The sequence below is a fragment of the Rhipicephalus microplus genome, chromosome X (assembly GCF_043290135.1).
Source record: "Rhipicephalus microplus isolate Deutch F79 chromosome X, USDA_Rmic, whole genome shotgun sequence".
NCBI classification, from domain to species: Eukaryota; Metazoa; Arthropoda; class Arachnida; order Ixodida; family Ixodidae; genus Rhipicephalus; species Rhipicephalus microplus.
The window spans coordinates 43762774-43785267 of record NC_134710.1 but is presented as its reverse complement, the minus strand read 5'-3'; the positions used below and the strand labels follow the sequence as shown (position 1 = coordinate 43785267).

Below are 22494 nucleotides of genomic sequence, written 5' to 3'. Positions count from 1 at the left end.
TTTCATATTTGAAATCAGCATGAAAAACTAAAGTTTACGTCGCTTTATTGCATGTTGGACATAAAATACAGCAAATATCTCAACATGCCATGTTCCCCCTTAAGATAACAAGTGCGGATGTCCTGTTGACTCATGTTTTGCATTTAACAACAAAGTTAAGTATTACAGGCCGTATCTTTATATGTCACTAAACTTCTTTAGATGATATATGCACGTGTTATATTAAATAAATAAGCCATCTTCGCACACAGAATGAAAGTTCTTCTGCAACAATGAGGGTAAAGATCACAAACCTTGTGGTCGGTCATTATTTCCAAAAGATCATTCACTGCCTCTTCTGCTTCACTTGATAGCTCTACACAAAGCAAGAAGTGCATACGTGACATATTGCACACAATTTAAAGGAACACAAAAGAGAAAACTACTAAGTTGTTACAGCTTCATAACACTAGCACACTTTCTTTTTCCTTGTGAATGTGTATTCCTGGCTAAAACTTGCACATTATTCAGCACTGCCTTCGCCTGGATGTACTGGAACCTTTTTCTGAATATTCTAACCAGATTGTTGGCATGACATTAGTTCTTGCGATAATGCTGGCATGTACAATGAAACATGCAAAACTGCAAATCCACTTCACCCACAATTCAGTTGCTCCTACACGACCCTCATGTAAAACATCATTATGAAGACATGGTTACATAGTCAGGTTACAGATGACCTAATATTTCTACCACGTTATAAAATTTGTCATAGCGAGAGAGCACACAGGAGTGGAAGTATAGCTGGCCTAACTCAGGAACCTAGAGAAGCTACACTTATTGATCAACACCCAAACATCAAGTGCCCATGCATTCAGTTGTCATGCTGGGGGCATTCACTTGTATTATTCACAAGCTACGGACTCCTTGAAACTGCACTCAATTACATGATCAAGATATAGGGTTGCTTCAAAGTAAACTAGTGTGCACAAATAAAGACAAGGACACAAAGACCGAACAGGGACAGTCGCAAAGGGGTGTGCCTCATTTTTTAGATTTCAGTAAGGCATTCAACAGAGTAGTTCATTATACAGTCATTCAGAAACTTTAAGATTACAATGTTCCAAACATTACAGTTTCTTGGATAGCAGCCTATCTTTCTAATCAGGTGCAGTTTGTCAGTTGAAAGTAAAGACTCAAGCTGTCTTCCAGTAACATTGGCTGCTCTGGGGCCATTGTTATTTTAAAGACGATAGTCTTTCTTGGGGACCTTCGACGAAAAAATTTTGGTCTGTGTCTATCTGTACATTGGTCTGTTTGTCTGCCCTAACGATACCTCGAACTGCATCAAACGGCTAACCCCATCCGCAGCGCCCACCAATATTGCTCAAGGTTTAGCGTTCATAGCTGCGCGATTGTCAATTAAGAAGCAATTATTGTGCATATCTGAGGTGCCACAACAACACTTCGTTGTTTTGTATGTCTGCCTTTATACTAGAAAAAGCATACACAAGACACTCTAAGGAATGTAGTGTTTATCGCGCTGCGCTGACAGTGCAACGCGATGCTCAAAAAGAGTATTTCCAACACTTTACTACGACGTCACAGTGGTGGCACCTGCCCGTCGCTTTGCATTCTACACCTTATCACCTCCGAACTGGTGCGCATCTTTCTCCGCAGGCTGCACGCCTTCGTTTTCGAAGATAACTGCCAGATGGCGCTTGTGTCTAACGTGCCTCGATGCGCTCGTTCACCTCCGCTACACGCTCGAGGCACTCTAACGCGGCGCCTCCAGAATACCATTCACCGATTTTATTGCACAGAACATCAAACAAACGTTTTGTTCACTCTGTCCAGACGCAAGACTATCGTCTTTCGACGACATTTGCGGTGTAACATGCAAATTTGAAAACAATTCTTTTTCTTTATATAAATGACGCTGTCCTTGTTGTTATACCTAGTACACAGATAAGACTGTTTGCAGATGACCGTTTTAATTCACGAAATATCTTCAGTGCATAACCAGCCAGACCTTGAAATAAGTTTTCAGAACATAAAATCATGGTGTGAGAGGTAAGGCATGGTTTCAAACAATGAAAAAACAGTTTGTCTTCGCATAACATGCAAAAAAAGCCCAATAAATATACCTACACATTAACTACTTCAGCCCTGTTGAATATTCATTCAAGAAGACAACGAAGTGGGCACAAGAGGAGAGCTCGTGCCTGGTGTGTGCTGAACGAACATTTTGTTTGTCATGAATGTGTTTGTTATCTTATCTCTCCAAGTGAATAAAGCCATTGTTTTGCTCCACTCTACCGGCGAAGACACCTTTCTTAAACATTTTAAAGTGCCGAGAAACCTGGGACTTTGCGATTCAAGCGACCCGATGCAAGGACTTCGCCCGCAATGAAGATGATCGATAAGTAGGGTTTAACGTCCCAAAACCACCATACGATTATGAGAGACGCCGTAGTGGAGGGCTCTGGAAATTGCGACCACCTGGGGTTCTTTAACGTGCACCTAAATCTGAGCACACAGGCCTACAACATTTCCGCCTCCATCGAAAATGCAGCCGCCGCAGCCGGGATTCGATCACACGACCTGCGGGTTAGCAGCCGAGTACCTTAGCCAGTAGACCACCGCGGCGGGGCCGCAATGAAGATGTATCGCATCACAGGCAAGCGAACGACTCAGCGAGCTCTGCACACGCACTTACGAAACAAAGCACGGCAACTGATAGACCACCAACCAGTTCACCCCATCGGAACTTTGTGTGGTGCACGACAGGCTAAAGGCATGCAACGAAGGCCTGCGAGCGCTCAACTTAGAGCTGGAAGCACACCTAACCAACGATTAAGCCGCAGAAGATTATCCCTCCTAGCAGAATATGAGAACAACGCTGCTGCTGCGGTGTCATTGCTGAGTCACCACATGGAGGAGCTGAAGGGGTCGACATCGAGAATTCTCAACAGTGAGGCAACCAACATCGAGAGCGAAGGTATCACCACTTCAGGAATGTGTGTCTCTGGAGATCAGATGAGACACGGGCTCGTCGGCTCTCGTCTACTTTAACTTGAGCTGCTTCACTTCAACAAAAGCTCAACGCAGTGGCAACCTTCCTGGGATATGTTCGGGTACGCGGTTCACAAAACCCGCAGTGTATCGAACATCGAACGGTTCCACTATTTGAAGAGCCTAGTGATTGGACAGGCTGATATCAACGGCCATCGACGACATACGAAGACGCCATCACCCTTCTGAAAAACCGCTTTGGAAACAAAAAGATCATCCAATAACAATACTTGGCGAACCTGCGAACGCTCAAGCCAGTAAAGTTGTTGGACACCGTCAACATGAAAATAAGAGGACTTAAGGTGCTCGGATGCCCGGAGCTGTCCTATGCCGCCATGCTCGTCGAGGTCCTCATAAAAGCAATCCCTGGAGATATCTTGGAAGAGTACTTCAAGCAACAGAGCCGCCAGACGAACGTCGAGGCGCTTGCAACGATGCATACCTGCCAGGTTGGCAGCACAGGCATTAGGGGGATGCAACTGGGGGGGGGGGGGGGGGGGTCACGAGGGATGGAATTTTTAACACGCTTTTTTTCAAGATTGAATTTTTATGGAGTTATCATGGCACAATAATGGTATAGTTTTTGTAAATCGCCAACAACCTACCCCGCTGTCATCACCACCATCAAATATTCGACGTGGCTGAAGCCACCTTTTTCGAGAAGTCCTCGAGCACTGTCGGGCATAACAAAGTTCACCGCTGCCACTCCAACACTTTGCCAAAAGAATGTTTTTTTTTGCGCGGAGAAACTGCACGTGGAGTCCAACCTTAGCGCCTTGCTGGTCCAAGCTGTGTCACTCGCAATTACATTACTGCCCAATTTTTGTTGTGGCAGATTTGGCCCTCTTCAAAAACTCCTCAGAATATACCTGTCAATAACACAGTCCGCGGCTATGACATTTGGCCTGAAGTAGTTGCCCAAGTGTCTTTTCTGACATGGAAGCGCGGAACTCTGTTCGAGTCTTCCTCACAATGCTGAACTGCCGCTCACATTCTGAATTGCTGTGCGGTACTGAAAGGATTCCCAGCATCACTTGAGCAATGCGACTGAATTTCGTAAGTCCATCTTCGCCTTTCAGCAGCGAGATTTTTCTCCACTGCACATCGGCCCGTTCCTCTTCCAGTATATTTGTAGGAATTTTGAAAGACTGCATCTTCACGAATTCTATTTCCAGTGCATTAATAGCTCGATCTCTGGTCTCTTGCTCATTTTGTGGCAAAAATGCTGGAAACCGCTCAACAAAGAAAAGGACATTCTTAAATGATTGTTATCCATAGCTTCAATATCCGCAACACGTGCATTGATCAAAGCCTCGTTTCTAAAAGGAAATTTGAGGCACATGTAGTCACATGAAACAACCATGTACCTTCTAACAGCCTCAAAAAATTCCTTTCTGTCACTTGGCTTGAGCTTTTCAATAACACACTTAGCTTGGTGTCCAATTACCAAGTCTTGGTCATCCTTTTGCACATTTCTGCTATGGTAGTCTATCAAACAGATGTAATTGTGCTGCTTTAGAAGTGGTGGGAATGTCGTAGTAGGTCAGAAATTGGGACCCTGTAGTGGCATCTCTTTTCACTTCTTGAAGGAAAAAACTCAAGAGCGGTGCCCACTGATATAGGAACCTTTCCAGGCATTTTCCCAGTGAAAGCCATCTGGTTGGAACGTGCTTTAGAATCTTGCGAAACTCTTTATTGTGCAGTTCGTGAAACTCTTTAAGCGAACTTTTTCTTTTAGCACTTCCTTCTAAATAATAAAAAATGTCCACAAGGACTTCGTCCACCTTCGCTGGGAGACAAGAAGCTGCCTTTTCAGCCGCTATGTTTATTAAATGGCATGGGCATCCAATTTTCACAATGCTTTCATGGGCCTCGGTTAGCGCTGCCGCTACGCCATTCTTATTGCCCATTATCACGTTGGCACTGTCACAGTAAAAAGCTATGCAATTAGACAATGGCACATTCAATGATGCAAAACTGTCCATAATTAACTTGGCGATGTTCCGCCCCATTGAAGGGCCTTCCAGGGTGCTTAAAGTAAGCAGTTTGCTCTCGATAAGGCCCGATTCTTCTGCAAAGATGGCCACAATGGGGTACAGCTGTGCCTGGCTGTCGTTCGAGCCGTCAGTGGCAACCGCAAAAACTCGTCTTTTCAAGGCACTCACCACACACACACTTGTGCATGGCCTGCCACTTCGCCGACAATCATTGTAGTCTTAGTTCTAGCACAGCCGTAGCGCTTCGCAACATCGCATTTTGGAAACATCTTCCGCAGCAAAGGTCCCACGTGGTCGGAGACACTTATTGGAATGCTGTGCTCAAGCAGAAAAGCGATAAACAAACAATCCGCACGTATCACATCATTGTCGCTGTCTTGCTTACCGAAAAATTGTTGCATTACATGCTGCTTTTCCTGGCACTGAACGTTGTTGGTGTGCTTCTTCGACGAAACGTGCGCAACCACGTCAGTCCTGCCGCCATGAGATATACTGATGTCGCACTTACAGATGATGAAGAACGCATGGTGCTCACCATTCCGCGAGGCAATAACACAACCGAACTCTGTCGTATACTGCTTCAAGAACACCTGAAGATATTTTTTTCGCTCTTTGCCGAGTGCCATGGCAGACAGCAACGCGACACAGCGCTAGCCACGCTAACAGCGCTCGCGACACAAGAATACAAGCAATGCTCAGAGAAAGAACGGCAAGTCGGTGTGCCAGCGGTGTCAGTGCTATCACTCAGTGACATCAGCGTGGAAAATACAGCAGAATCGGACGCTAGCGCCACCACACCTGCCTTGCGCTTCATAGCTGACAGAGCGGCGGCGCTGCATTCACATGCACGGAGAATTACTGGCAGGCTCGCTCGCTTTTGCAACGGCTCCGCTTGGTCAACTAGACACATTCGAGCTCTTCAACGATGGCGATGACAATCGGCACTCCGCGCGTGTGCATTCGTACTAGGTTGCCAAACTAGAGCCCGCTTTGAGACAAATACGCGAGCACTTCCGGGAGATTTCTATCTCGGTCGTACAATCGTATAAAGCGGTCGAAATTCGGGAGTCTCTCGGGCAAATCGGGAGACCTGGCAGGTATGACGTTAAGAGACAGAACTTCGGGAGCTACTCGATTACATGCGCATGGACGTGGAGGCTCGTAACGGAATCGCTTTTGTAGACGCCTGCGGTCGTGGTGCTCGAGATCACCGACAAGGCACGCTTCACGAGGCACAATCTACGGTGTCTGCTTTGATCAGCCACACAAGGATTGAAAAAGGTACCTACTTATTTTGCCTTTCTGCTGCACTCATTACAGTCATGCACATCCGACATTACTTTGCATGAAAGGAAGAACCGCCTAGCAAAGGCTGGCAGGTGCTTCAAGTGCACCATCATAGGACATCTGTCTAAAGATTGCCACCGTCGTGTAACTTGCTATAAGTGCAATGGAAGGCACGCAACAGTTGTTTGCAACCCCGAATAGGCTTAAAAGAAGCACTCAAATGAAGCAAGGGCCCCTATTTCGAATGTGAAAGCGAATAAACCATCATTGCAACATAAAAGAAATGCGGTCCTACTACAGACATTTCATGCATGGTTCATAACTGAAAGCGACTCATGCTTTACCAGGGATGTATTTGACCATGAAAGCCAGCGGACATTCATTAGAGAAGACATCTTTAAGAAGCTAGGATTACCCACAGTGCACACCATTGAAATGAATGTCAAAGCATTTGGAGAAGCGAGTAGAGTGCCGAAAAGATGACTAAACATTGTCGAGACGACACTGATGAATGAATTCGACCGTATCAAGCATGATGTCAAAGCTATGCAAGTACCATTCACCTGTGAGCAGCTGATCGAACTTCCACCCACGAACCAATTAATGCAACAGCTGCTACATGAAAAAAAGTTTATTGCTGACTTAGGTTACCCACCAACCAAAATGCCCAAATGTACACAATTGATGAACACAATTGTGTACATCACTTGTTTTTGTTAGTTGCGTAATTTAAGTTCTAATTCGCTTCGAATCTAAAATTCACTATTCGCACCAGTCTAATCAGAATACATGTTTGTGTGCCATGTCAATTGCGTACACTTCCTTGCAGCCCTAACCAGCATTTCTCACACCACTTGTAGAGCTTGCTACCCAAAGCTTATCTCATAACAACACATTTATGAAAAACCCAGAATGCGCTTCACTCTGCAATAAAAGTAACGTTGCATAGGCTTCATGCGCCGATTCGGCAGAGAGGAGTAAATCTGCCTTTGCGAGCACAGCAATTTCTAGTCCTATATATTATGCAGGCGGCTGTACTGCTTGCCCTTTGATTCCAAAATATTGGAGGTGTCACTAACGAATGCGAACGGTCGTGCTTCACGATCATCGACATGAGGCCGATGATCAATTAATTTTATTCACCGCCAATCGGCTCAAACCACACGCAGCAAAGTGCCGCTGCATGTATTTGTATACGCGCCGCCAATCCCCTACCCACACTTCTGCGATGATGGTGCCGTCACCTCTCAGTTTTTGGTACACTATTGTTGGCGTCGCTGGCCTGGAGTGACCAGATCATTTGCCAACATGGTCTGCGTCTGGGTCTTGTCTGCATCAGTGTCGTATCTTTCCAGTGCACGCACTTACACTACCCCTCCGACTTTGATCATTCACGATTCGTTCCATGTTTTGGACCTGTTCTCGCTCCCTCCACACACATTCGGAAGCGTAAAAACGGCTTTTACAAGGAACGAATCTTGAATTATCGAAGTCGAAGGGGCCACGCAACGCCGGCGCCACAATGCAATTCTCTGAGCTCTGCGCACACACAGTCTACTCTCCCAAGTTTTCCTACGTACGAGTTACGCGTTTCGTGGACCCTGCAAGCAAGCTACCCGACCTGTCTTCTTCCCATTTGTTTTGGCTTTCAAGGTAGCTAGCGCTTTACGACAACTCCGCCTGTCTCGAGCTGCTCAGCGACGCTGGTTCGAATTCAGAAATTTCATTTTCGGACTGGAAATGGGCCCAGAAAAGTTTCACACATGCTGGCGTCTACGTTGCCCGTGCGCGTCTTGCTTGCTGTTGGTGAGCGTGTGTGGTCAGGAAGGCGGACGGGAGGACTTCCACGCTTTTTTTCTGCCGCTCAACAAAACGTAGAAAGTGTGACCGCTTGGCTTGGGCGTAATCCACGCCAAAGCCAGGTCCCAGGTGCCGCGTTGTTGAACGCTTGCTCATCCCTGTCGACCGCCCGGCAGTCAACTTGCCACTTCGGGTGTCCTGTGGTGTCCGAGCTTCGTGGGCGGCAGTGACGGCTACATGTCTGCAAAACTGTTTTCGCGAGGCTGACGTCATCGACGTTGAACCAGATGCAGAGCCTGATATGCAGAACTAGATGCAGAACAGGACAACTTCGGCGGCGATTTGGGGCAGTGCATCGACTCTGACGTGGGAGGGCGTGCAGGACATCTATTGCAATAATTTTATTACGGCTGATAATGATGCTGACACTGCGCAACCGTGCAAAAATGAGGGAATTGTGAATGAAGCACACGGCAAGAGCGATTTGGAGTAATTGGATGGTGAAGACAACGAAACTTTGGAGCCAGTGCCCACAAGCGTGCTTATAGCCCTTGGCTCAGGCAGCTTGTATATGCCACAGACCTCCGAAGAGCACGCTGTCTTATTGCTTCTGCTATTCGAAACACATGCATCACAGACTTTTTTTATGTGGAAAAATATTTGACTTTTCACTCATAACTTTCTTTAAAGCTGTGTCTCATTTTCTACAAACTTTGAGATACAGCGAATGGATGACGCGTCTCACTCAGGTTCATTATAAGCGGGCTCGACTGTATATGTTTGTGTGCTGTGTCAATCGCAAAATGCTTGGTATGCAAGGTATGCATCTTAAAGAATGGGCAGAAAACGCAAGCAAAGAAGGATGACAGAGCACAAGCCCACAAGTTCACATGCAAGGTGCTCATAGCATAATGCGAAGAGGTGGAAGCTGATCTACAGACTCTTGAGCTAGAGTGCGAGGCTTGTTATACTAAATATGTGTAGAGTAAGGTATAACTGCACACGCTCAAAACACAATTACGTGCAGACGGCATATATGCAAGCAGCTTGATGCTCGACAGTAGCTCCACACCTGTAAACTGATATGTAGGGCTATGGAGCACTGTGAACTCCCTCCACCAATCCCAACCAATGGTGCACAGCGTATGAGAAATAGCAAGGATGTTATGTGCCCGGCGATGCTATTCAATGAGCGCAGCATACTTTAAAGACGATATTCTTTTTTGGGGACCGATACTCTTTTTTTGGGAACAACACATCAATATTCTGTGTGTTTTTTCACTAGAAAAGTCATACGTAAGTAATTCTGAAGACAGTAGCGTTTATCACGCTGTGCTAACTATGCAACGCTTGCACGGAAAGGCATGTGTTTCTAACGCTTTACCAAGTCGACACGGTGGTGGCACATACTCGTCGCCTTGTGTTCTACGCCTTTTCACCTCCGAGACGGGCGCGTACGCCGCACGCGTCGTTTTTCAAGATAACTGTCAGATAACGCTTATGCCTCGCGTGTGACGTGACTTGATGTGCTCGTTCACCTCTGCTACACACTCGAGGCACTCTAATGCAGCGCCTCCAGAATACCATTCACCGATTTGCTTGCGCAGAACATCAAATAAATGTTTTGTTCAATCTCTCCAGATGCAAGACTATCATCTTCGGATGACATTTGCAGTGTAACATGCAAATACGGGGCCAATTTTTTTATATCTTTTCCTAAGACAAAAGCTTCTCAAAGTTTTCTTCCTGATGACTGGGGTAACTAAAGCAAGATGAGTAAATTGCAGGCTGCCACAGGCATAGCAGATGTCATGAACACTAACAAAGGTCCTCTAAGTGTTGAGATAGGCATAACTGATTCTTGCTTTGAGCAGACAACGTGCTCAAAGACCAAGAACAGTGCCAACCTCACTTCATGCAGTCTGGAAGCCCAGCTAGACAGAGGAGCTTTCTGCGAGTCACTTGCAGATAGCATCATATTACTATGCAAATCAACATACCTTTTTGAGAAGAATGCGGTAGAAACAGCCCCGTTGCTCAACCTATGTAGCACAAAAACCTGACTACGAAAACAACGATCAAAAAAGAGAACTACAAACATTGGAAACACATTATGGCCTCGCTGTTTAAACAATGTGATTAAAATGTACATGCTCGCCAAGCACAGACGCAAAAGCATGAAGGCTACTTCCATGCACTCACATATTCGAGAGTCAGCCTATATGGCGCAACAGTGCCCATCACAAGTTCATAAGATAGCATCCATGACAGTCGAAAATACTAACATTCCCTTTAACTTGACAGCTCTGAGCCGCAACAGTGCCTACCGCAAGTTCGTAAAATACAAAGTAGTGTATTTTCTTTGGGGCAATCTAGCGCTAGCGTGATGGCTGCTAAGAGAAGAGAGTTCCTCTTGCTGTGACTAGAACATCAGGAATGTTGTTTTTAACTAGAAAATGCATGCCACACACTATTGTTCATCCTTCTGTGATAACTGCCATTTAAGTCTCGTATGTTTTGCGATATTATATTGTAAAATGTTTTAGCGTGGTGGTGACAGCATTTAGTCAATACGTCCTCTACAGAGCATTAGTGCATGTCTAAATACACTGATTGTACTGTGAATTTTGTTTAATTTCACTTCATGTCAACTTATGGCGTGTGATGGTGTGTACAATTCTCGTGTGCCAATGTATCCTGTCGGAGACATTACGAGTGTGATCATTTTCACGTTAAAGTGTTCCTCTAGAACACTTTTTTGAAATGGGGGCTTCTGTGCTAAATATGGTAGAAGCCCATATTTAGCACATGACGCCGCTGAAAAGACAACGAAGTGGTGGCGAGAACACACAGGCATGCATTCTCCAAGTGGTTTGCCTATCTTGATGGACACATTCCTGCACATGCCGACATGACTTGAGAAAAGAAAAAACTCCGAAGCATTTCCCCGAGCGTGAACATGGTTAAGTGCGAATACACCGGGTGATGCTATGATGGGTATTTATTAATTCGCACAATTATATTTATTAATCACACTATGGTGCCTTTATGGTGTAATGGTTCCTGGGAATCGCAATTTGATCACACGGGGGAGTTTACGTTAACTTACTGGCGAATGCCAACGGATTTTAACTTTACTCCCCCTCACGGCCCGCTCTCGACGGGAGTGAAAAAGAAGGCGGGCGCGCGAGAGAGAGGGGTGCGCGCGCAGCTGCAGCGAGTGAGGAGAGCAGAGGAGCGAGCGAAGGGGGAGGGGGTATAAGGCGCGTCACTGACACCGATATCAGCGTCACGTCCGTGGCTTATTCAGTAGAGCATCGCGCTGCGGCCCGCCAAGTCCTCTTTCCTTTAAATATAGAGAGAAGACTGCGGACGCCGCCGACGACGGTGGATGGTTTGGGGTCGCTTATAAAGTGTATTCACACTTAAAAATAAATAAAAGGTCACATTCCTGACGCAGACGGTGCCTTAAGCTGGAATGAAGAAGACGCTTTTGCCTGATAAGACATCGGCGTTCAGAAGACCTACATTGTCAGAGGTACCTCATCGTATGTCAACACGCTAAGGAGTTGAGAAACATGTTTTCTGCCCTGGCGCCCAGCTGATGCAAAACCTACAACCCTCCTGGCCCTTCTAGTCCAAGAGCCACAACACAATGACGACCATTAAGTCAAGGCCCATAGCTTGAGCGCGGCACTCCTTTTCTAAACATTTTTCTAAAAATGCTTTGCGTCTTCACTCGCTTGCTGTGCATCAGTACTTGTCTCATGTGTGCTTTTTTTTTTCATAATTAGGCTTGTGCTAACATTCAAATGGTTCTAATATTCGAATGAATGGTAGAGCATTCGAATTCTCTTTCATTCGAATTCAAATTATTGAAACTTTCGAAGTATTCGCAATGATCGAATAGGTGTATAATAATCTGCATGTAAGTGCTAAGCCAAAAAAGCATCTATCCAAGAGAAATCCGCTCTGCCCCCTTTTAAAACGTGACTAACGTTGCTAGCAAACACTGCTGATCGGCAGTCGAGGCTATCGAGAACACGCGAGCCAAATATTATGGCACAGCACACGGCCTGCGGTTCACAATAAACTCTCAAAGTCAGCTAAAAATTGCACTCTACTCTCACCAAATGATGCCGTAAGCTCAAAAACCACTCGTCACAACCATTGTATCAGTCATTGGCTGATTTGAGCATAGCACGCTCGGTCGTTACTGGGGCTCCTGCTGCGGGAGGCCGCCATTTGTCGACGTGTACGTGTGCGATCGAAGGTCACATATACGAAAAAAAAAATAATAATAATAAGCTCAAGGTCACGAGACGCACATGACGTATTTTGACACGGGCCATCCCTCCCTGCTTAGCTTCCAGCGCTTTCATCGGGACGAGAAGAGAGAATGCACTTGAAGCGCGCAACAAATCTTTGCAACTCCGCTCGTGCTGCACGGATTTTTAAAAATTTGTTGTTTTTCTGTTTTTTTTTCTTTAATAAAGTTATTTCCTCTTCCTTTTCTCAGCCAATAAGCTTCTTTAGCCTATCCATTCTATTGCTACTTGAAAAAATTTGCAAGGCCTCTTCAAATGAACATATCATGCTCAAAACAATTCATTACATTAGCGCATATGACTCATATGCTCCAAATATAATAAATTTTAAAATTTTAGGTATATTACAGGTTGTGACTTGCATTCTACCTAAAAAAAAAGGCATTTGCATAGAGGCCTTACTTTAATTTAAAGAAAATATTGCGCAGGTTAGTTAGATCATGATAAATATGCCCATTTTTCTTTATAGTCATACATGTATGCTATTTGAATTCAATTCGAAATTATCAGACCAAGATCACAGAATTCTCTTTGGTTCCGAATTCAAATTATTGAAAATTTCAAAGTATTCACAATGAACGAATAGGTGTATATTAGTCTACATGTAATTGCTTGAAAAGGTGTTTTCACTCCAGTGTAGAATTGCTAAGCTGTGAAAGCATCTATCCAAAAGAAATCCGCTTTGCCTCGAAGCCTTCTAAAATTTGAAAGGGCTTCAAATTTGATATTTTAGGTTCGAATTCGCTTCGAATCTAAAATTCACTATTCGCACCAGTCTGATCAGAATACATGTTTTTGTGCTGTGTCAATTGCGTACACTTCCTTGCAGCCCTAACCAGCATTTCTCACACCACTCGTAGAACTTGCTACCCGAAGCTTATCTCGTAACATATTTATGAAAAATTTAGACAGGTTCGATGACATTTACTGGGTCAAAATGGCTTAAATGTGAAAATCAATCCCTGCTGTCAAGATGACAGACCACAGATGGCGTGCCTGCACATGCACATCAGCCTGCACATGGCTGCATTCAAGCAGTGGCAAATGCTGCTCACACTACCTAAAGTGAATTTTAATGCCCCTTGAACAGATGGGCAGCTTACCATCTTGTTCAGCTTTTCCAGCTTCTAGGTCCAGTATAAGAAGTCGCCCATCCTTCGTCGTTTCAAACGGACATTTTTTTTTCTTTTTTGGCAGTGCCTTCGGGTCAGTAGCTATACAAAGAGGAAATATGTGAGGACAAACTACTTTAGTAGATGGCACTTCACACATTAATGTTGCACTTCCATGTTCACGATCAATATACATACACAGTATCTGCTTTCCAGCAGATTTGTCCAGGAAGTCAACAATGTCATCTTCTCCTCGCTCTTCAATCCATGCAGATGCAGCCTTCTTGCTTCTCCTACTTGCTGGAACATCTTCATCACTATTGTCGGATTCATCTTCACTGCTGTCCAGCAAGATCTGCTCAATCCTAAAAAAAATAATTGAGCAGGCAGTCCGCACAACAGCACACATGGAAGAAAAAAGTGCAAAACGTGCAATGTATTGCAATATATGAACGTCCGGCTTCAATACGAGTGCAGCACGCACATGCAAGCAGCATGCAAACAACAGCAAGTACAATTTTTTTCTCACTTTTTTTTTTAAGCAGAAGCAACAAAATTTTTTACATATTTCATGACCTCGATTCTTCCTTAATATTAATTTTCTGAATTCCTTTTGCCGCTATAGCATACAGCCAGATATCAGTATGTGCCCTATTTGGCACAATTACCATTCAGTGACGAACTGCGCAATACGCCATCGTCTACGTAGTGCAGCAGAAATGCAAAGCACAGCCTCCGAAATCATGCTGCACAGCTCTGTCTAGCAGGATTTAGGTTGTAATGGCAGGTTTTAGATCCTTCATGAAAGTCTGAGGTTCCAGAAACATTACCTGGCAATTTTTTGTTATCTTACTGGTGTGGGTGCTTGAAAAAATGTCATCATCATCATCAGCCTGACTACGTCCACTGCAGGACAAAGGCCTCTCCCATGTTCCGCCAGTTAACCCGGTCCTGTGCTTGCTGCTGCCGATTTATACCCGCAAACTTCTTAATCTCATCTGCCCACCTAACCTTCTATCTCCCTCTAACCCGCTTTCCTTCTCTGGGAATCCAGTTAGTTACCCTTAACGACCAGCGGTTATCCTGTCTACGCGCTACATGCCCGGCCCATGTCCATTTCTTCTTCTTGATTTCAGCTATGATATCTTTAACCCCCGTTTGTTCCCTAATCCACTCTGCTCTCTTCTTGTCTCTTAAGGTTACACCTACCATTTTTCTTTCCATTGCTCGCAGCGTCGTCCTCAATTTAAGCTGAACCCTCTTTGTAAGTCTCCAGGTTTCTGCTCCGTAGCTAAGTACCGGCAAGATGCAGCTGTTATATACTTTTCTCTTAAGGGATAGTGGCAATCTACCTGTCATAATTTGAGAGTGCTTGCCAAATGTGCTCCACCCCATTCTTATTCTTCTAGTTACTTCAATCTCCTGGTTCGGCTCCGCGGTTATTACCTGCCCTAAGTAGACAGTCTTTTACAATTTGAAGTGCACTATTACCTATCTCGAAGCGCTGCTTTTTTCTGAGGTTGTTGTACATTACTTTAGTTTTCTGCAGATTCATTTTAATACCCACCTTTCTGCTCTCCTTGTCTAACTCCGTAATCATGAGTTGCAATTCGTCCCCTGAGTTACTCAGCAATGCAATGTCCTCGGCAAAGCGCAGGTTACTAAGGTATTCTCCATTAACTCATATCCCTAACTGTTCCCATTTTAGGCTTCTGAAAACTTCCTGTAAGCACGCGGTAAATAGCATTGGGGAGATTGTGTCCACCTTCCTTACACCCTTCTTGATTGGTATTCTGTTGCTTTCTTTATGAAGCACTATGGTAGCAGTTGATTCCCTGTAGATTTCTTCCAGAATGTTTATATATACTTCATCTACGCCCTGACTCCGCAGTGTCTGCATGACGGCTGATATTTCTACTGAATCAAACGCCTTCTCGTAATCTATGAAGGCTATGTATAGTGGTTGGTTATACTCTGAGCATTTCTCTATTACCTGATTGATAGTATGAATGTGGTTAATTGTTGAGTAGCCTGTTCGAAATCCTGCTTGTTCCTTTCGTTGATTGAATTCTAATGTTTTCTTTACTCTGTTAGCAATTACTTTTGTAAATAGCTTGTATACTACAGAGAGCAAGCAGACCGGCCTGTAATTCTTTAAGTCCTTGTCATCTCCTTTCTTATGCATTAAGATGATGTTAGCGTTCCTCCAAGACTCTGGTACTCTTCCCGTCAAGAGACATCTCGTAAACAGGGTAGCTAGTTTTTCTAACACAATCTGTCCTCCATCTTTCAGCAGATCTGATGTTACCTGATCCTCACCAGCAGCTTTGCCTCTTTGCATGCTCTCCAAAGCTTTTCTGACTTCTTCTATCATTACTGGTGGGGTGTCATCTGGGTTACTGCTAGTTCTTATAGTATTAAAGTCGTGGTTCTCCCGGCTACTGTACAGATCTTTGTAAAACTCCTCCACTATTTTTAACTATCTCATCCATATTGGCAGATATTTTGCCTTCTTTGTCCCTTAGTGCATACATCCGATTTTTGCCTATCCCAAGTTGTCTCTTCACTGCTTTGACGCTTCCTCCGTTTTTCAGAGTGTGCTCCATTCTCTCCATGTTATACCTTTTTGCGTCGGATACCTTACGCCTATTAATCAACTTCGAAAGCTCTGCCAGTTCTATTTTGAAAAAATGTGAGGTACGACAAGTTCTAGTCCATATTTAACCTTTTTGATTTCCTTAACAATTGATACTCCCAACTGCAAGCCAGTGGTTGGTAACTCGAGTAAGAAAGTATACCAAGACAGCGACATGCGTACAGATAAGCGTGTGCGCAGCCATTTTCTACATAGATATCAGCAGTCAGATGCTTAAAGTGAAATGTTCAATTAGGCCTGAACACTGGACACAATTGCCCTGCTTTATTCAACACATTCCAGCAGCGCATTGTTCCAGCAGATGGAGAGAGCAGACCGGGTGTTCAGATTAACCCATATATGCCCAAATTTGGTAAAATTAACAGAATTTATTGCTCTAAAACATTTCCTTTTTTTTACGACCTCAAAAAACAGAGTAAGGCTTTTATTTGAAAAAAAAAAAAACTGTTTCGAACAATGGTTTTGAAGCCATCCTACATGTAGGACACCAATGTTTGATACACCGCGAACAAAAAACATTAGCACCTACACTATCATACGAAAGTTGCTGGGTATACAGTAACTTACGAACAATCGACAAAATGTCAGCAGCATAGAGAACAATTTGACTCTATATTATATTTTTTTTTCCCGGTATGGCGCTCAGCTACATGCACGCCAAATAGCAATTTCGTAACTGCAAACACGTGGCTATTTGTAGCCCAGCGATGACTTAAACTTGCATGTGACGAGGACAGGGCATCACACCTTAGGTGGCGCTAGCTTTTTACAACGAAAGCTGTTATGAGATCCCAACTGGAGTCTTGCGGAGCGCTGTAGTTGTCTGCCAATCACCCAGCGTCAGCTCAACCCCCAGAAAACCCCCCTTCTTTGGACACGGCTAAGCCATGCATGGCAACACGTGGGAACGAAGTCGAAACCCCCCCATTGGCTTGAGTCCGTGGTGTTGCCGCACACCAAACCTTTGCTTGCGCAGACGGGAAACCATATTCGTTGCTACGTGACATTGTTTAGGCATCTGCCCGTCTAGCCCACGTAACATGCACCGCAAGACAATGCAGTCCTGCACACCACGCCTGGCGCAAGTCGACAATGAGTGTTTTAGAAAAGGCTCTGAAAGGCTGCTCTTCTAGCTTTCGCCGTGACTTCGCTGCGCCTTCCGTGCAGGCCTGGCGTTTTTACAGAAAAAAACGTTCAAGTTACACTGAAAAGCTTCAGCGTCCTACATGCAGGACACTGGGCATATATGGGTTAAACTGTTTATTGGGCTCACATTAAAGGAAAGTCAGCAAGACACTGGCACTGATAGAGGCCAAATGAGCATTAGCTGTCGATCAACTGACAAGCGGCGAAGCGCGGCGGCATTTATACATGTGTAGTCGAATATTCCAGCCTTATCACAAGCTCTGTCATTATCTAGAGTGTTCGTCCCTTGCAGGTGTTGTCAACAGAATGATCTAAAATGATTGTGAACCTTCTCGGACAATGAGGTGCAGTTTGCGCTAAGCATTCCTGACCCAGGCTTTGTGGGCGAAAACTAAATCAAAGAAAAGTTAGATTAAGAAGCGCATGTGGCAATATTTTGCTTTATCTATTTTATGAAAAAAGTCTAGCAATAAATTTTTAATTGACTTCTTCCTAATTCATGCAACAGAGGGTTAGACTACCAACTTGACGGTGTCCAATCATATTGAGCGGGAAATACCATTAGCACACTTGAATGTCATTATATGAAATGATCGATATAACGAAGGAATCTAAATTCCCCTTTTGCAAAATTCACCAATCAATGAATATAAAATAGCTTCAAAAAAAGAAAAAATTAAGCATTTGCACCAACCACAGCTGGACAACACCGTAGTTTATGCTGCTCCATCGAAGTGACTACCATTTTTTGCCGAATCCATGAAGCTAGCAATGCAACATCACTTACTGCTATAATAGCTTTATGCATTATGCAACAGATTCTATTAACAGGAACATTACTAACTAACAATGACTTTATCGATTCATGCAAAACATTCTATTAACAAAAAATTTTATCTCTACACACTAGCTAATGAACATGGTACTTTTTGATCATGAAAGTTACAGTCAGTGTCTGCTTTTCACACCCAGCAAGCTTTGCATATATGCAGTGCCTTGCACTGCGTATGCATGTGATTACAATATGAAATTCTTTGAAACCAAATGGGCCGTGAATTTCATGAAGACCCACTGACCGTCTAAAATTACCCGAGTTAACAGTCAGCAAACTAGGACTATATTTGCAACAGTAGTCAGACTGACTTTTTAACAGATTACCTACCAGTATGTCAACACATCAAAGGCAAGTACAAGTAAATAATACACACCCTTCAGTGGCAGGTCGACGAAGGATGCCCGAGCTGCTGGCCCCATCGCCCTCAGGTTTGTCCTTTGCCTGGTACTCCCTGCTCTTCTTATCTTTATTTCGCTTCTTTCGATTCTCAACCTTACGAATATTGACTGCTAACTTCCGGTGGGACTCTGGCAACAGTTCAATGATGCTGTCATAGCTAAAAACAAGCAAATAAAAAAATAAGAAACCGGCCAGAAAAACAGCTAAAGAAGTGGTGCCATCAAATTCCGAGGCTATATATAACAAGCTTCTTGTGGGTTTCCTCTATATCAAGACACTCAACAAATGATTGGGCACAGCAAATGTCTAATTAGATTAAGTTTTAACTCACTTCCGAAGTGTATCTAAATGCTCTTTTTCACAATCCAAACCCATCTATATAGCACATCAGCCCTGATGCAGCTTTATCGGAAGGGCAATGAAAGTTGTAGTGACGTCAAACCAGATCTGTGGTGAGCATAGGCGTGCGAAGGATTCCCCTTCTGGGGAGGGACGAAAACTAATCACAGCCCCCCTTCCGTATTATGTCATGTGTGGGGCTGACTTTACGATTCAAATGAATATATCTACAGTACTCACGGATTCAAACAGGACAATTTATGGCCAAGTAAAGCACATACTTTGGTTTCCAAAGTCTTCAGTTCGCGTCATATTGGGGTAATTTCAAATCGAGCACAATGTATCAGACCTTTGGGAACCATATTCGTCGCGACGTAATATGGTTATCTCGAGAAACTGCACATTCTATTAGTCGCACTTCACAATTTCATGTCGCATTTGAGTATGCGAGTATAGTACACTATATGAACACCAGCTTCCCTGTTTATTGATATTACGCTCACATACCACTCTGTGTAGCTACATTTAGAACACCCTCGTCACCGCACGTCATAAAATTATGAATCATTTTCCACAGCCGTATGTGCATTAGCATTCCATTATGAGCCAGCCTGACTGGTAAGCTCTCTTTTTCACTAAAGAAAATAGGTACCACAAAAACTGGGTGTCAAGAACCTTCAAAGCACATGTTTTAAGGGGAGATGCCAGTTGAAAAATGCAATTTTATTTTTTACAAAAAATACATTCAACTCAAAGTAGGTTAAAATCACATTCACAGAGCACAATGTGGCTATTAAAAACTAAAATAAGCTCATTGTCCGTCTAGAGTCCCGTGGAAATTGCCATCTGGCTACTTGCTATTGCATTTCGCATGAGCCGTTCGCCAAAGCCACATGCTCAAAATCACTGCAATTCTCAAGATTTCATCATAGAAGAAATCATTAAAAAAAAAATACATTTTTGCCACATAGACGAGCTTTCACTCATACCTCTGAAATGCTTTTTTTCTTGAGATACAATCGTGGGCAATTTCTTGAGTTTGTCATGTTACTGGTACTTCTGATAGCTAGACTGGGATGAAATTATGGCCATACATTCCTTAACTTGTGCAGAGTGCAACTTATTGATTGATTGATTTGTGGGGTTTAATGTCACAAAACAACCATATGAATTTCGGGCCCCCTGCGGTTCTTTATCATGCACCCAAATCTGAGCACACAGGCCTACAGCATTTTCGCCTCCATCGAAAATGCAGACACCACAGCCGGGATTCGATCCTGCGACCTGTGGGTCAGCAGCCGAGAACCTTGGCCACTAGCGCACTGTGGCGAGGAGCAGAGCACAACTGTCTTTTTTAAAACTTGATATCGCTTTATTAATCAATACAAACTTAAAGTAAGCAATTAGTATGGACTGACCATGCTAAGACGTCTCACAAAACAATTTTTCTTGTCCAATGAAATGTTATACACACTTCCTTGTTCGTTATCAACATTCTACAGTTAATATGTAGCAACATGTGCAGTTAATGGCTCAGAACCTTAAAGATTTAGTGACAAAAGATGATGCCAAAAAGAACTACATTTTGTCAAGGTACAAAAGGAAAACTATGTAACTATGCATACTTAAGGTTTAACAGCGCCAAAAAATACACGGTGGGCAGGAAAAAGATAGGAAAAGCGCCGATTTCCAACTAAAAATTTATTGACTGTTAATATACCCGAGTGAACAGAAAAAAAAACTGCGAGAAAATGACAGATGTAAAGATATGAAATATCAACAATCACTACGCCTTTGAAGCCCCATCTGAGCAGCCTCAGATTATACACTGGTGTTCTTTAGTCTTGCCGAGAACTGTTGTCTTTTCGAACAGTGGAGTGCACCCACACGTGCTCATGTGTTGTGCCAAAAAGCCATATTTGCCAGTACGAACATTATTGGCGTGTTACCATAAGCGTTCATTTAGGCATCTGCCCGTCTGGCCCCCGTAACATGCACCGCAAGACGATGGGATCCTGTTCACCACGCCTAGCGCACAATCGACAAACTGTGTCCTGTGCCTAACCATGCACTGCTTTCCGTTTCTCTTTACGGGGCAGGTCCCATTTGTCAACTGGGACAACTTGTCAGGGGCACTAAAGACCACCTTCACGTTGAGGCGTTGTCCTATTTTCTTTAGGCGGTGTGACACAAAGTGCATATACAGAATAACCGCCACCTTTTCGCACTTTTCCGCTGTGGTGCACTCCCTGTTACTGTCGATGCCCATACGTTTTCTTTTCCTGTGCATTGCCTCTGCCACAGAAATGAGCAAAGGGCGCGGGTACCCCTCTTTTTCTAGGCGCTTCTGGACTGTGCCAGGAGATTGGCTTTTAAGACATGGTGGCAAGACCTTTCTAAAGCATTTCGGAAACATGACTGTACGATTGCTCTTCTTACTAATTTGCTATGTGCAGACGAGAACGGCAGAATAGGCTTCTGGGAACGAGGCTCGTAACACCAGCACGTGTGGTATTTCGAAAAAGAAATCTTTAGGTCAAGAAAGCAGATGCTGTCCCTTTCCGGCGTCTCGCAAGTCACCACGAGCGAACAAAGGCGGTCACGAAAGGTTTGTAACACCTGCATGACCTTAGAGTGAAAGATTTCTAAATCACAGTTCAAAATCATCAGATAATCGACCATGTAATGAAAAGTTTTTACAACAGATAATTCACCAAGCTTTTCATTCAATGTCCCATCTAATTTGGCTATGATGATAATATATGTTGTTTAATGACGAAGGGCCATTGATGGCCAAAGAGTGCCAGGAAATTATATTGAATCGGAGCAATGGTTATGTCAAATGGCTGTAAAAGGGTCTAAGACTCTGTGCTCTAAAGGTGCGTAAGACATATATTTATTAAAATTATGAAAGTGAAGTGAAGCATGCCTGGTGAGAATGAGTCTTAAGTTATCATGACACCATAGAATAGGGGTGTTATATTAGCACCGATACCTCGCCAGCGCCCTTGGTCCCAAGGGCCGGGACACAGGTGCTCTCTTTGAATGTAGCCTCCGCAGCAGCAGCCTCCTTTCAGAGGCAGTGCTACCGATCACTTCAGTAAATAACATGGAAAGTATTTACTTCCTTTAAGAATGCATTCAATGCATTATATTTAAAAAGAGGTTTTGAACACATAGCACTCTCGCGTTAAACTTACTCAGAAGTTCTTGAACGTCATCTAAATTTCTAAGTATTCCTCTTACGTTCCACTGTATAATTTTGTCCATAGTGGAAAAAAAAAAGGAAAAAGTGCTGTGTGCAGAGAAAACGGAGATTAGCTCATTTTACAGGGCCTTTGTCAGGCCCTGTAATCGGCGTTTTGTCTTTTTTTGGGGGCGGTCTACAGAAGCTCGCTGCTCCTTCGGCGCTTCCTGCGCTGTTTGGCTTGAACTGGTGTCCACAGCCTCTTGCGAGGCACTGGACGCCTGCTCTACAGAGCGATCTGTGCGTCGCTTAGACTTCGCCTCGATCGACGAAGTCTTTGTCCCCACCGAGCTG

The 22494-nt window shown here is 44.0% G+C and overlaps 1 protein-coding gene across 1 annotated transcript in view; it reads right to left on the bottom strand.

Annotated features, from left to right (window-relative positions):
* LOC119175879 (RRP12-like protein) overlaps nucleotides 1–22494 on the bottom strand; it is a 101432-nt gene that overhangs the window by 2647 nt on the left and 76291 nt on the right. The window contains exons 25-28 of the mRNA XM_037426898.2: nucleotides 18589–18771; nucleotides 13777–13943; nucleotides 13570–13680; nucleotides 294–355 (exon numbers count right to left, since the gene is read on the bottom strand). Of these exons, the coding sequence (XP_037282795.2) occupies nucleotides 294–355; nucleotides 13570–13680; nucleotides 13777–13943; nucleotides 18589–18771 (523 nt within the window). The remainder of the gene's footprint in view (nucleotides 1–293; nucleotides 356–13569; nucleotides 13681–13776; nucleotides 13944–18588; nucleotides 18772–22494) is intronic.